At 50.6% G+C, this 15461-nt stretch overlaps 1 protein-coding gene and 1 long non-coding RNA gene across 5 annotated transcripts in view; one reads left to right on the top strand and one right to left on the bottom strand.

Annotated features, from left to right (window-relative positions):
• LOC138850171 (uncharacterized) overlaps positions 1 to 15461 on the top strand; it is a 304111-nt gene that overhangs the window by 230800 nt on the left and 57850 nt on the right. The gene's annotated exons all lie outside the window — the stretch shown is intronic.
• Positions 1 to 15461, bottom strand: part of FGF1 (fibroblast growth factor 1) — a 95197-nt gene that overhangs the window by 28294 nt on the left and 51442 nt on the right. Inside the window, exon 1 of one of the 4 annotated variants that reach the window (XM_008254887.5) lies at positions 4059 to 5032. The exons of the other annotated variants lie outside the window; for them this stretch is intronic. Coding sequence (XP_008253109.3) covers positions 4059 to 4264 — 206 coding nt within the window. The 5' untranslated portion in view covers positions 4265 to 5032. Of the gene's footprint in view, positions 1 to 4058; positions 5033 to 15461 lie in introns of those variants that run through there. 4 annotated transcript variants of the gene reach the window in all.

Raw genomic sequence — 15461 nt, forward strand, 5'->3', positions numbered from 1 at the left:
CTTGGCATGTACCTACACCTGGTCTTGTGTGTGCTTGTGATTGGCTACCAGGCCAGCCCTTTCTTAGGAACCTCCAGTGGAAGTACGCTGTCAGGAGACCTGCGGTATAGACAGAGAAGCTTAACCAAAGGCCTACGTGTATGTAAATTGGGCTCGTATTAGCATGGAATGCCCTCCCCTGTGTTAAAGCAATCCTGAACCCTGTTCCCATTTACAGCTAATGTTCCCTTACTTCTTCAAGGGAAATACTAGGGCTGTGAAGGAGCTCAGAAGGGAAGGGATCAACCCTTCCATCTTAAGCCTGACCTCCTTACCCCACCAATCTGTAAGAAGGATGCAGGTCTTGTTATTCCTGCCAGGGCATGCTGGGCTGGCAGGGACCCACCTCACACCTTCTGATGGAGGAAGGTTTGCCTGGAGAAAGGAGGCACTGTGTCCCTGGTCTCTGTTTCCCTACTCCAGCCTCAGTGGCCTGTAGCAGGTCTGGGGCAGCAGAGTGGCCATGGCTGACTGCCCTGGGCGAGCCGATGAGCATGCTGCACCCACGCCAGTTGTGTGCCACGAGCTCAAGTTCATTTTCCAGAGTTGACAAGAACCTCAGGACTCGGGTGTGGGATGCACTTGACAGTGGTGTTCAGGAGATGCCTTTTACAAGTTCATTAAAGCCTTAATTAAACACCTAAGAGTAATTGTGTATTTTTTTTTATTTTCCCTCCCACTCACACCCCTCCCATCTCCCGCACCCTCTCCCATTCCATTCTCATCAAGATTCACTTTCAATTATCTTTATATACAGAAGATCGATTTAGTATGTATTAAATAAAGATTTCATCAGTTTGCACTCACACAGAAACACAAAGTATAAAATACTGTTTCAGTACTAGTTATAGCATTACTTCACTTTGGACAACACACTAAGGACAGATCCCACATGAGGAGTAAGTACACAGTGACTCCTGTTGTTGACTTAACAATTTGACACTCTTGTTTATGGCGTCAGTAATCTCCCCAGGCTCTAGTCATGAGTTGCCAAGGTTATGGAAGCCTTTTGTGTTCGCCGACTTCGATCTTATTCCTTTATTTTACACTTTGTGTTTCTATGTGGGTGCAAACTGGAAATCTTTACTTAATATATGCTAAATTGATCTTCTGTATATAAAAATAATTGAAAATTAATCTTGATGTGAATGGAAGGGGAGAGGGAGTGGGAGAGGGGAGGGTTGTGGGTGGGAGGGAAGTTATGGGGGGGGGGAAGCTATTGTAATCCATAAGCTGTACTTTGGAAATTTATGTTCATTAAATAAAATAAAATTAAAAAAAAAAAGTTCATGAAAGCCAAGTAATGAATATTTAGGGATTTGGCTGGGAGTTTGAAATCAACCCTGGTGAGAGTATTTATTCTAGAGAATTCAGCAGATGTTATAAATTAGGGTTATTTCCCTCCCTCGCTCCCTGCTTCCCCCCCCATACACATACATGTGCTTGTGCATGCGTGTGCACACACACACACACACACACTCATTCTCTCTAGCTGGTTTACAAGCACATTGCCAGACTTGGATTTGAATACTGGTTGGGTCCTCACTGGCATATTACTCATTCTCTCATGGCATCAGTTTCCCTGTCTGTGACATGGCGCTCACTGACAGTCACTACAGCATGGGTCTCTAGGTTTTGCATGCTGACCCTCGGAACCCACTGAACCTGCCTCTGAAGACTTACAGGAGTTCGGTACGCACTAGCTTGGTTATCGCCATGCGTTTTCCCTGTTGTTAGTTTTGCCAGTCAGCTGTGCGGCTGGTTTAAAACGAACAGACACGGTTTCTAACGTATGGTAGTATTTTAGCAGCACTTGAAAAATGCCATTTCTCGGGACAGGTTGATTTTTTTCCATCATCACTCATTGCAAGGATGCTCTCTTATTTGCTTAGGTACTGACCCCAAGTCACTGAGAATAACCTGTCCCCAGGCTTCAACAGCCTCTGCTCAGTGCCTGCCCCTCGTGGAATGCTGCAGATGACCTGGAAATCTTGAAAATAAAAGGAAATGGAAAGCAAGGCTGGAATCCCTATCCCAGGATTCTAAAGTGCAAACAGGTCTGACACTGGAAGTTCTTTCCTAACTCAGATGGTGGCAAAATTGACCCAGAGTCCTGAGACGATTCCAAGTCCTCATCCCACTTCGTGCTGGTGTTTATAAAACCTAGCAGGAGCAGACTTGCCTTCATGTTTGAGTCTGGACTGGTGTCCCAGACTCCAATGGAAACCTTTCTAAAAATCTCCAGGATTCCTGATTCTGAAACATAGCTCGCCTAAGGCCTTTGGGTAAGAGACTGTGGACTGGGGTTAGGACTCAGTTTCTCCCCATCTGGAGGTTACATCGGGCCACACCAGACTCCATGCACCCTGCTTCAGATGAGAAGGACAGAGGTGCTTGAACCATGTGCGGGGTGCGGAGGCTGCTGATGGCCACCAGACAGCTTAGTTCCAGTCTTCACTCTCACACTCCTCACTGAAGAGGAGGCAGACACACACACCCGTCCCCAGGGGTCCAGCAGGTATCCTTAATTTCTTCCCTTGATTCCGAGTCTTTCATTCTCTGTCATCTGGCTTGTGCAGCCCCAACACGCTTCCCTCCCCAGAGCATCATCTGATTAGAGCTAAGGAATTCGTTTCTGAGCTTGGACAAAACAGCATCCTTGCAAAGAGGAAAGCCAGAGTGCTGTCTGGCACAGCTGCCTACTCTGCTGGCCTTGGCTCTGTCTGAACTTGAATGGGGCGCCCTGGTCCAGAGCTTCCCGCAAGCTCTGAGCCATCCTGAAGATCTGCACACGTCTTCAACGGAAACATCCGTCCTGCAGACCGATGCATGAAAGCGCCAGGGCTTCGAGCCAAATGCAAAGCGATTCTGCAGGGACTCCTGCAGCCCTCGCAGCCCTCCCTGGAACCCTGTCATAGTGGTGTGTCTCCAGCAGTCCTTTAAATCTGTCGCGCATGTTACAATCTCCAGAACAGGCACCGCTAGGACCTTCCTTTCTCAAAGTCAGCCAGCCTTCCAGCTCACAAGAACATGGTTTCTTTGCTGGGTCTTTATTTTTCTTCCCTCTTAAATGAGAACATTTACGTTCTCCAAAGTCAGTCTTTTGCAACATGTGTTTCTTATTTCATTTCAAAATGCCAAGGGCTTGCTTTACCTATGTCCAGAGCAGACTACAGGAGGACAACGTCCCAAGGAGGACAGTGTCTCACGGCAGGGGAACCGTTGCGAGTTCTTCCCCAGAGCAGCTGTGCGTTTCCGCTGGCTTCATTGTCACACAAGGTGACCCAGCATCGGATGAGCCCGGCTTGGCCCTCGTCATAGCAGTCACTGGCCAGTGCTGATGAAGGTTCTGGTGAGGCCAGAGACCTCTCGGGGATGTGTGGAGCATCCTACTTGAGCCAGAGTTAGAAACGCCATGGGAAATGGGGGCGGGGGGTCCCCACAGCCCGTGAGTCAGGCCTGGACTGTGGTTTCCACTGGGTCCTTAAGGCCTCATGTGACCAGGAAAGTCACATAAGCGATCCCCGGTCACCTCGTTTGTGACATGCGGCTGTGAAGAGTCTAGACCTCGTGGTCACAGGGCCACGAGGAAGGAACAGAGTGAGGCCTGGGAGCACCCTGCATGGCCTGAGAGCCGGGCTTTGCTACAGTGCTTCATCAGGGCTTGGTGCTGGCAGGCCGATTGTGTCCCTTGTTGCAGAACTGAGGGTTTCACAGTAGTAACCAAGCGTGTGTCGGGGGCGGCTGCGTAGACCCCACGCTAGGTGCCGTGTGGTTTTGCCTCTGCTATTCCTCAGTCCCTTGGGCTGCATGGACTCCCCTTTCTATCCGAGAGAGCTGTGACAGAGACAGGCCGAACAGCTTAGCAAAGCAAACCCACAGCTGAGCCCAGAATAACAGCGGCGGTTCCAAGACAGCCGTCTCTTGTGTCGCCCCTCTGGTCAGAGGCTTCATTGCCAAGGGGCCCTGGCTCACTCAAAGGATTAAGAAGCAAAAGAGAGAGAGAGAAAAAAACTCACATTTTTGCCAGACAGATGATATCCAGGCGTCTCTGGAAGAATAGTCCGCATTCCCCGAACAGGGTTTTGTGTTTTAAGGCGCCTGGATACTGCAGAGGAATGTAAACCCCATGGAGCTCACTCCACATCTCAGAATCTGGTCTGGATCTGGACAGGAGGCCGTAGGGGCCCTGCCATGTAGAGAGCGCTACATCCTGCAGAGGCATCCAGTACCCTGCAGGGGGTAGGCGACAGGGCAGGGCCAGGGTTTGCCAAGGGCCCCAGTGGGTGTCACAGTCGAGGGGGCAGGTAGAAAGCAGTCGCTAGTCCCAGCGTCAGCCTTCTGGGACCCAATATTTGCATGGCCTGCATTGGGACTGTTTAAAACTTTTTTTTTTTTAACATTCTTTCTTTTTAAGGGCTTTGGCTATTTTTAGAGGTTTTTTGGCACTTGCTGCCTCTCTTTGATCCCTGGTGAACCAGTCCAAAAGGCACCATTCCCCCTCTGCACTCTGCTGAGGATGCTCGGGGTGCAGGGGCCACGTGGTTGCCTTCCACACACAGGTCCACACACAGTCCAGCTGTTGGTTGGGGGAGGGGGTTGGTGGGTTTCATGTGCAGAAAATGGAGCAAGAAAACATCACCAAAGGCCCTGGGAAGTGACCAGCGTTTGATAAGGGAGGAAAGAGCTGGGGAGTGAGTGGAAAGCTTGTATCCCAGGGGCCAAGCTAAGAGATAGGTCTGTAGTGCCGGCAGAGGGTACGCACTGCAGTCAAGGTAACACTGACCAGGAAACAAACGGGCCAGGCAGGCAGTGATAGGCAGGCGGCACGCTCACTTGCCAGTGAGGGGCGGTGGAGTCTGCACTGGCCTTGGCAGGTGGCTGCGGGCGTGGCCAGCTTTCATGGCTCCCTCCTTCCTTCCTTTCCTCACTGACCTTTCAAAGCCATTCATATCCTTCAGCATCCACCGCTCCCCTTCATGCTTTAGAGATCAAAGAGCCATTAGGCTGGACAAGGTTCAAAGACCGGGGTGAGGGGGGATTTTAAGCGATTGGCCCTGGGAAGCAGGTTAAGCAACAAGCAGGCGGGGCGCCGGCAGGCTGACCTCTCTTTCCTTCTTGGTGCTGCCATCTTTCTGCACATAACCCCTCTTGACAGTCGGGCATCCTGCGTTCCCGGCTCCCCCCGGGCTTTGTCAGGCGCAAGGGGCTCTTCAGGAATTCCATAAATCTGGACCTTCGGACACGCCCGCGGCGCGGGCCGCAGGTTCCCTGGTGCTCTCACGGCACCGTGTTCTGGAGCCCGTCCTGGCGTGGGAAGCTGGTCTTGAGATCTTTCAGAACAGGAACAGGCAGGCGTTGCTTTTCGGAACTGTCCAAGGAGTCGGTTGTTGGGCTGTGAAACTCTGTGCCCTGGAGGGATTCAATCTGCAGGAGGTGGTCAGGACACGCAGGAGACCCCCCCTGCTCCCCTGTCCTCCATCTCCGACCTCAGTGGGCTCTGCCCTAATGTGCGTGCCTGCTGACGGCGTGTCTTCACTCCGCACCCACAGCCGTCTCGGGGCCCTTGCTGGTCTTGTCTTGCTCACGTTGTAGGGTCAGCAGTGTTCCTCGTGCCATCTTTTTGCTATCAGTGGATATTGTGTCCATCGTGGGCATTTTTCTTGTCCATTTTCAATTGGGTTTTTGAGCAATATTGCATTAAAGTCATATTTCTCTCGACGGCTTGGTCGAGTTTTTCCTCTGGCCCTGGTCCCGGCGCTCTGATTTGGCTGACTTCTCTGAGGCCTGCTGTTCCAGTCCTGCCTCCAGTGAAGGTTATCTAATGGCGTGCTTATCATCAGTCAGCCCGCAGCCAACACCAGTCCAGTCCCCTGCCAGCTCCTGTCTCGCCTTCTGCGGTAGCCCCCTCTCTTGTTCTTGGCTCCTTCCCATCACAGAACCAGAGGAATCTTTTTAAAACCTGTATCAGATCGGTCACTTAAAGCCTTCCATGCTTCCTGCTTCCACAAAATAACTAAAATCCAGACCTTCAGCTGTGCCCGTAGGACCCTGCATGTTGCTGCCTCGCCTCCCCCCACTCCCTCCCTCTGCCAGTGCCCTGCAGCCCACCCCATCTTCCCTTGAATCCTACGTCTGCTGTGGCCTCCTCCACGCGGCTGCCTGCCTACACAGTGTTCCCTTCCCTGGCAGTGCCCACAGGCTGCCTCCTACTCACATTTAGTGGCAGCTGACGTGCACCTACCCAGAGGTCCTGCTGGCTCCTCATCTGCGTTCAGTGGCCACTGCACCCGCACTGTGCTCTTTCCCTCCCCACCATGCATAGTTAATTGCATGCGTGCGCATCCACCTGCATCCTTGCTCCCTGTAAGCTCCTGGACGACAGAGCCGGGTTTCTTCACCCCCTCTCCCTGACTCTCCAGCAATGGCAGTACAGAGGGTCGCCCACACACTTGTTGAGTGAATGAAGGAGGGAGAGAATGAGTGAACAACTGGATTTTCAGTTGCAAAATCTTGACCTGAAGACTCTGACCCACAGGGGGGGACTTCCAGTCTGCCCTCTGTTGTAACGAACTTTGCTCTTTTAAAGCAAGTGTTTTTCCCTTAGATTATTTTTATAGAAAAAAGCAAAGCAAATATAGAGATAATTATTGATTCTCACTCATCAACTCCCTGTCCCCTATCACCGCCATCCTCCTGAAAGCCTGCTGCAGAATTCCTGGGAACCACAGGAAATAAATCCACTAACCACTTGAAATACTCTTGTAAAAATAGACCGGACTTGACCTTCTTCCTGTCGAAGGGCCTCTCTCCTCGGGCCAGACACTGCTGGGAAATCGTATCTGCTCTCAGGAGCCTTCGCCTTCAATCTCTCTCCCAGCAGGATTTAGCTGGACTCCCTCCGAATCCTGTTCTCAGATCGTCCCCCTACTGGGTGGGTCATCATTGAGCAACCTGCCCATTTATTACTTCCATGCCGTTGTTTTTATATTAAAGTGATACGATGGCCAGACAGAAATGAAGGCTGGGGCCCAGGTGGGGGTGGGGTGGGGCTGCTGGGATGTCCCAGAAGGGGCAGCTTTCTCCTACCCAGGAGTGACATCGTTTTCAGACCTCAGTTCGGGTGCGCCGACCGTCATCTTCCTACCAGACTCCTTGCTTTTCATTTTGTTTAAATGAATGACAGGCAGTTTTCCTGAAATGTGACTGCCTTATTTCAAGGAAGCTGTGTCTCTCTGGCATAACTGCAAAAGTTTCCCGTAAATAGGAGGCAGTCCTGAAGGCAAACACAGACATAATGACAATTATCAAGGCAATGGCCTTGACTTCTGCTTGGCTGCTGCTTCCTGCCTGCTGAGCCCTTTGGTTCAAAGAGGGGAGAGCAGTTCCCCTGAAAACACCACGGGCCCACGCCACAGCGTTCTTGAGTAACCGAAATGACCCAAAGGGACGTAAGTCTCCTGTGCAGTGTTTTGGAAAGCTGTACCTTAGCCTCTCTGGGAAATCCTCTTCTCTCAGCAGGGGCGCATGCCCCACACTTTAGCAAAGGTGAATATTTAGGATCTATAGTTTTCCATGGGAACTTCAGAAAGTTCATGGAACAGTGGGAAGAGGTAATTGTATTGTGGTGCAAAAAAAAAAAATTGAAATCCACACATAATTTTTTCGCAATACTCATTTTCCATGAAATTTTTGAAGCTCATTCAACAAATGAGTGAGAGATGCCCATCCACCTAGAAACTCTTAGATGTGAGAAAATGGGAGAAAAATTAGAAAGTATGGCTATGACATATCCACTTGCAATGACTGTATAGTATTCCACATGGACGTGCAAAGCTGTGCCAACGAATTCTTCACTGTTGGGCATTTAGGCTGCTTATTGTTTGTTGCTATTGTAAGCAAAACTGCTGTAGACATCTCTGTACACTATCCCGTTACTTCATCAGGAGGAAATTTTGGAAATGCATGACCGGGGGAAGTCGCATGTATGTTGTTGAAGTTTTTACTGAACTTTTTCAGAAAGGTTGTGTGGGCTTAAGTTCCATTTTGTGCTCCTTAAGTTATCTGTGCTTCTTTCCTGGTGGACACATCTGCTTTTCAAGGAAGAGGAGAAATTAACAGCTGCGGGCTTTGGGTTCAGAGTCCTCTTGTGAACTGGTCTGACCTTCCTGTCTGCCCCGTGCCGCGGTGTTCGTGTTTGTAGAACCTGTTTGTAGAATCCCCTCTAAGTGTATGTGTGCCCCTCTTATGTGCTCTTCTCAGAAGTTCTTGAAAAGGAGACCACGTGGACGTTTGGTTCAGTGGTTAAAATACAGATGCCCACATCTCGTATTGCAGCGCCTGGGTTTAAGTCCCTGCTGCACTTCCGATCCAGCTTCCTGCTAATGTGACCCCGTGGAGGCAGCAGGTGATGGCTCAAGTACTTGGGTTCCTGCCACCCACCCAGGAGACCTGGATTGAGTTCTGGGCTCCTGACTTCAAACTGTTTCGGCTGTTGCAGGCATTTGAGGGGTGAACCAGCAGATAGAAGATAGCTCTTTCTGGGTCACTGTACCTTTCAAATGAATGAAAACAAATAAATAACTCCCACTCATTCACTGGAGGACTCTCCAGCCTGGCACGGAACATAATGTATTGAAAAGAGTGAACACTTGCTGAAACAAGAATCCAGTTAGTCTCCCAGATGGGCCCAGTGAGCCTTGGCCCAGCAGTGGAAAACAGGGCAGACAGTCAAGAATTCTTGCTCTCTTAGCTCTGCAAATTGTATCTTGCCTTGTGTTTAATACACAAGGTAGGGGCTGGTGCTGCGCCTAGGGGCTGGGGCCACCGCCTGCAGTGCTGGCATCCCAAATGGATGCCGGTTCGAGTCCCGGCTGCTCCACTTCCGATCCAGCTCTCTGCTATGACCTGGGAAAGCAGTAAAAGATGGCCCAAGTGCTTGGGCCCTGCACCCATGTGGGAGACTCAGAAGAAGTTCCTGGCTCCTGGCTTCAGATGTTGTGGCCATCTGGGGAGTGAACCAGTGGATGGAAGATTTCTCTCTCTGCCTCTGCCTCTCTGTAACTCTGCCTTTCAAATAAAAAAAAATCTTTTTTTTTTTTTAAATCAAGTTGAGGGGAACAGATAGTTCCGAGAGTTATATTTTAAAATTAAATTAAATCAAATCAAACACAAGGCAGCCAGGATCCTGCGCGTGAACTCTGCTGTGGCTCAGACCCTGTGCCGCTGAGTAGAAACGGGACTGTAGACGAGTTGCTTAGCCTGCTGTGTCTCCTCCCTCATCTGCTCAGTATCTACTTGGAGAGGGGCTGTGAAGGTCCAGTTTAACAGCATCACGTAAGGCGGGAGCCGTGTGGCACCCAGCACGTGACCAGCTCCCCACACAGTGCTTTGGAAGTTCACAGGATCATCCAGCCCCCCTCCTGCCTCTGGGCTCTGGAGCTGCCAGCTCCCGCGTCCTGCGCGGTGCTGAGGACTGGGCCTGCTCGGCTCTCTCTAGAAACCTGCTGACTCCACCTTTCCACCAAGGAGGGGAAAACAGTCATTTTGGTTACAGCCCTTCCTTTCATGTCTCTTTGTAACAAAGAGTTTGCCGAGTAATTAACCAGACGGGGTAAGGCTCACCAGGTGCTCCCCGGGTTGATGGCGCATTGCTGCGTGGAGCTATATAATTTGCACTTTTCCTTTTGATTTTCTTATGCCTTTCTCATTCAATTATACCCAGCTCAAGGTAAGAGCTGAGTATCCTCAGAGAGCCTTCATGGCTCAGACCAGAGACTCTGGACTGAGGGAGTCTCACTGTAGCTCTGTGCTTAGTTGCTTTGTGACTTCTCTCTACCTTGGTGTTCCCATCCATGGAATGGGAATAATAACAATCGCTCCTAGGGTGGCTGGCAGGATTAAGTGAAGGAACTCATGTCAAGCACCAGGCACACACTAGGGTCTCAGCCACTGTCGCTTCTGTCATCATCTTTCTCAGTCCCCCTGCTGTCAGTTGCACTCAGCGCAGGCCTGAGCCCTCCGGGGTCAGTTCAGCCACTGTCACCCTACATGAATACAGTGATTGCAGTGGGTCCCCTGCTACTTGCACCAGAGGTTGGAATCAACCATCTTCACTTTTCTGCACAAGAAAGTGGACTGGATGGTTTTACTGCACCTGACGTGGGCGTTCCCGGGAGCAGACCTGAGCCTGCCCTCCCAGCCCCTCCCCCTGCACTGCATCTCGTATCCCCAGGCAAGGACGTTATATGGGATCCTCGGATTTCTTCCTCAGAGAGGTGCCCACCTGCATGGCAATCAGGGGAGGCGCCTCCCAGCATGGGCACTGATTCCAGGGGCCTGCCTCGGGGCCGGCACCTATGTGTCCTACAGCTCCAAGGGAGAGGGAGAAGCCCAGCTTGTGGCCCCCTTTTCCCTACGTCAAGACAGAGGCGTGGCTCGGCCTGCAAGGGAAGAGTGAGCCTGGTTATTTTTCAGAGTCCCTGAAATGTCTCCAAGTCTGCCCTCCTTGTTTGCTTTCAGAGCAGCGGCCCAGAGGACACTGCCCATTTTGCTGTGTTTGTTTTTTCTCTTTCTTTCCATTACTCATATTTCCTTTACTGAATTATTGTTTGCTGCTCTGCCGGGGCGGGGGGGAGGGGAGAAGAAAATAAAACAGAGGGTGCGGGGCCAGGAGTGCAGGCTGCGGGTCCTTCCCAGCAGTGCCGAGCCAGGTGCTCAGCCGGCCTGACTCCTCCTTGCTCCAGCGCTCTGCTGTGCTGAGCTGGAGGCAGTGCAGGGAGAGGCCCGGATGTCTCAGAGCTGAGGTGGAAGGTGGTTCTGAAGCGTGAACAAGGGCCTGATTCCAGCAACACGGCCATGCTGGGAGGAAGCCAGGCCTCCAGGGAGAGGACGGCGCGACTCGGAGCTGCGACGCGACCCTGGTGCGTTCCAGTCGTGCTCTCGCGTGTTCCTCGGCGCGTCTGTCCCCACCCGTTCTGAGCGCACATTCATTCACCAGACAGGTATTTAAGGAGACCCTTCTGTGTGACAGACACGACGCCCTTAGTGGAGAACAAAACAGACACAGCGAGGCCTCCTGAAGTCAGATTCTCATGCGGAAAAACCCCCCATCTGTGGGGTTCCACTGAAATGAGTATTGTAACAGCAAAGTCCACAGCACCATTGGAGCCCGATAACAAGTAATCTACAGATCCTAGGAGGTGGGAAGACTTCCTGGAGGAGGGGGCATTTGTATTTATATTTACATTTATATTTATATTTATATTTATATTTATATTTATATTTATATTAGTGAATAGAGAGGAAGGTTGCAGGTAAAAGCATGTGGCATGTGCAAAGGCCCTGAGTCCAGAGAGTGAGTGCATTTCACTTGGGGAACTGAGAATGAGGAGGCAAGGCCATGGCTGCTCCCTGGAGGCTTTTGTCTAAAGGACTTTGGAAACCACTACAGGCTGGGGCTGATGTCATCAGGTGAGTGTCAGTGATGTCACTCTGGCTGCAAGTGGGGTATTGAGAGAGGTGGAGGCAGGAACACTGATCAAGAGCTCAGGTAAGAGGCACAGACTGCCCATGGAATGGTAGGTGTGGGCTTAGGCCACAGGTCCTGTCCACTCTCCGCAGCTGCCTGGCCACAGTGCACCATGGCCCAGTACCTTCTCCAAGAGAGACGGTGGCGTCTATTCAGTGAAGAGTGCCAGGAGGTGAGCTGCTCTTGGCTTTTAAAATCCCACCTGCAAATCTGCCAGGACTTACAGCGTCCACCTGAGATGGGGCCACCTTGGGAATGCGGGGCTCTGAGCCACCATGGCATTGGCACAGATCCCGCACCATGCTGGGGAGCCCGAGCTGCTGGGCTGTGTGCCATGTGGGCCCAGCGTCCGAGCCACGTCCTGCTCATCTCCAGCCTGCCCTTGGCTCACCCAGGACCCAGTGTGGTCCCTCCCTCGGCAGCTTGGTTATGACCTCAAGAGCTGAGCTTTCAAGTCATGCTGCTGTCATTCACAAACTCGACGAGACACTGGCATTTCTGGGAGCCCAAAGGGCCATGCGGACAGCTGGCGGGGTGGGAGGGAACCAGCCAGCCCTCACGATGCCTCCTGTCTTAGGGTGCTGTGAGGCTTGGTGATGCCGGAGGGGAAGGCCGAGCCCACCTGTAGGGGTTCCACTATTTGCTCAGCAACTGTTCATTAAGGATCTACCACGTTCTGGCCCATTCTCAGACCGGGAACAAAGCCAGCAGAGTCAGGTCCTGAGCATAACTCGTGACCTCCTCTGCCTCCAGGCTGTCCTGTGTTGACCACAACCAGAAGGCCAGCGTTGGTTGGCATGGAGTCCACCAGTGACCTTGAACAAGTAGGAATGTGCCATTCTCAGATGTGTGAAGGTCGTCCTCACCTCAGGGCCTTTGGACTTGCTGTGCCCTTGGCCTGCACCTCTATTTGCCAGCGTTGCCCTGCCCACCTGCCTGAACTCCCGGACATTCCTGTTCTCCCTCAGACCTCACTGCACAGAGGGCCTCATGCTGTTACTTGGCCTTACTCCATCACAGCAGAGGCCCTGTTTTGCTCAGGTTTTTGTCTTTCTTTCAAAAAGATTTATTTATTTATTTATTTGAAAGGGAGAGGTAGAGACAGAGATCTTCCATCTGCTGATTGACTCACTAAACAGCTACAACACCTGGGGCTGAGCCCATCTAATGCCAGGAGCCAGGAACTCCTCCAGGTCACCCACATGGGTGCCAGGGGCCCAAGCACCCAGGCCATCTTCCATCTGTTCCCAGGCATGTTAGCAGGGAGCTGGATCAGAATTGGAGCAGCCAGGGCTCAACGTGGGACTCATATGGGATGCCAGCATTGCAGGCAGCAGCTTAACTCACTGTGTCACAGCGTCGGCCACTGCCTCACTCAGCTTTTTGTCCCCATTGTCATAGCTCAGGGCTGGCAAATAGTATGCGCTTGATAAATACGTGATTCACCCCTATACAAAGATGAACTCCGAATGAATCAGTCTTGCTTGTAAGACCTAAAACTGTCAACCAGCCAGAAGAAAAGATAGCGAAAAGCTCAGGGCAATGATTTCTTGGATATGACCCCAAAAGCACAGCAGCAATAGCAAAACTAGACACATGGGATTCTATCAAACCAAGAAGCTTCCTCACAGCAAAGAAAACGATCCAGAGTAGGAGACAACTTGTGGAATGGGAGAAAACATTTGTAAACCATACATCTGATAATTGGTTAATAACCAAAATATGTAAGGAAGTCAAAACTCAATAGCAAGGAAACAACCTGAGTAAAAATGGGCAAATGACCTGAATAGGCAATTCTCAAAAGATATACAAGTGGCCCACAGATACATGATGAAAAATTGATCAGCATTGCGAATCATCAAGGAAATGCAAGTGAAAAGCACAGTGAGCTGTCACCTCACACCTGTTAGCACAGCTGTTATTAAAAAGGGGAAAAAAAGTTGGTAACAAGTGTTGGTAAGCCTATCGAGGAAAAAGAACCCTGTATAATGTTAATGGGAAAGTTAGTACAGCCTTGTGGAAAATGGCATGGCAGTTCTTCAAAAGAATCATAACTATCATATGATCCAGCAGTTCTTCTACCGAGTATCTATCCAAGGGGAGTCAAGTCAGTATGTTGAATAAGAACCTGCACTCCCACATTCTTTGCAGCCTCATTCATAATAGGTAAGTGTTGACTGGCGGATGAAGGATAAAGAAAATGAGGCGTGTATTCACTATAGGATACTTTTCAGCCTTAGAACGAAGGACATCTTGCCATTTGTGACAACATGGGTGAGCCTGTTGGCGCCGGACTATGTGACATAAGCTAGGCACAGAAAGACAAGTATTGCCGGTTGCATTCATAGATGGAATCCACAGAAGTTGGACGTACAGAAACAGCAGAGCAGTGGTTACCTGGGGCTGGGGCGGGGGATGGCGGGAATGGGGAGGGGCCAGCCACAGCATACAGAGTTACACTGACCCAGCATGCCCCGGTTCTGGAGATCCGTGGTCCAGCCCAGCGACTGCAGTTATAATAATGAGTGACTCTGCAGTTGGAAATGGCCAAGGAGGTAGATCTTAAATGCTCTCACCTCGCACAGTGATAACTAGGCCGTAATGGAGGTGCTAATTAGCTTGGTCACAGTAATCTTTCCATAGTACAATACATATATATAGTTTTACTTATCAATGATACCACAATCAGAGTCGGGGGTAAAAGATCTATATGGAAAGTAAGGAGAGTGGGAGTGAAGAATGGGGGCTCAGCTCATCTTCTGTAGCCCAGTGGTTTTGCTGGAAGACACGTGCTGCCTCAGGTCTCCCCACGAACCACGCCCACGAACTACACGAACTACACTCGTTTGCCAATTGCCATACAGAACCCAAGCGTGAATATTTTTTGATGAATCAAATCAGTACAGAATTAATCCGATGTATTTCCTAAAACCACTGATTCTTCCCCACAAAAACAAATTAACCAATCAGAGAGATCAAGAATTGGGAAGAGATGAGATTAAATTAGATGTTATTATTCATTACCTCCTTCAAGAAGGATTTATGAAATACTCAGATTTATCAGGCACTGGGAACACAGTTGTTGCTTTTTTTTTTCCTATTCCTATTCCTATAGGGAAGACACTACAACGTTTAAGAAGCAAATGACTGAGTAAGAAAATCTGAAATGGATCTCCCTGTTGAAATCAGACAGTGGGTGGCGGGGCGGGGAGACAGCGCCAGAAACGGAGCGTGCTCAGGGGGTCTCTCTGACGAAGTGACATTTGGGCTGAGACCTTTGAAGATGAGCAAGAATTTTCCAGGTGGGGCCAGGATGTGTTCAGAGCCGCATGCGGCTAAGTCTGTCTCGTCGAGTCGGGGAGACTTCGTGATTCTCATGAGCGAGGAGTTGGCATGTTACAGGGAAGAAACGACAGGATGCTGAATCTTCCTCCAGTGCTTAACCCAGAAAGGGCAAGTGTTTCAAAATAATATGCCGCTTGAAGTAGGAGGGAGTGCAAGAGTAGGTATAACCTGCTTTTTTTTTTTTTAAGATTTTATTTATTTATTTGAGAGTTACAGACAGTGAAAGGGAGAGATAGAGAGAGGGGTCTTCCATCTGCTAGTTCACTCCCTAAATGGCCACAATGGTTGGAGCTGCACTGACCTGAAACCAGAAGCCAGGAGCTTCTTCCTGGTCTCCCATGTGGGTGCAGGGGCCCAAGTGTCTGGGCCATGGTCTACTGCTTTCCCAGGCCATAGCAGAGAGCTGGATCAGAAGAGGAGCAGCCGGGACTTGGACCAGCGCCCATATGGGATGCCTGCACCGCAGGTGGAGGATTAACCTTCTGAGCCACAGCACCAGCCCCTAGATAAAACCTTTTTAAAGGACAGGTGCTTCTCAGGGGGCCAG

Source organism: Oryctolagus cuniculus, chromosome 6 (assembly GCF_051225735.1).
Source record: "Oryctolagus cuniculus isolate XC-2025 breed Fujian yellow rabbit chromosome 6, ASM5122573v1, whole genome shotgun sequence".
NCBI classification, from domain to species: Eukaryota; Metazoa; Chordata; class Mammalia; order Lagomorpha; family Leporidae; genus Oryctolagus; species Oryctolagus cuniculus.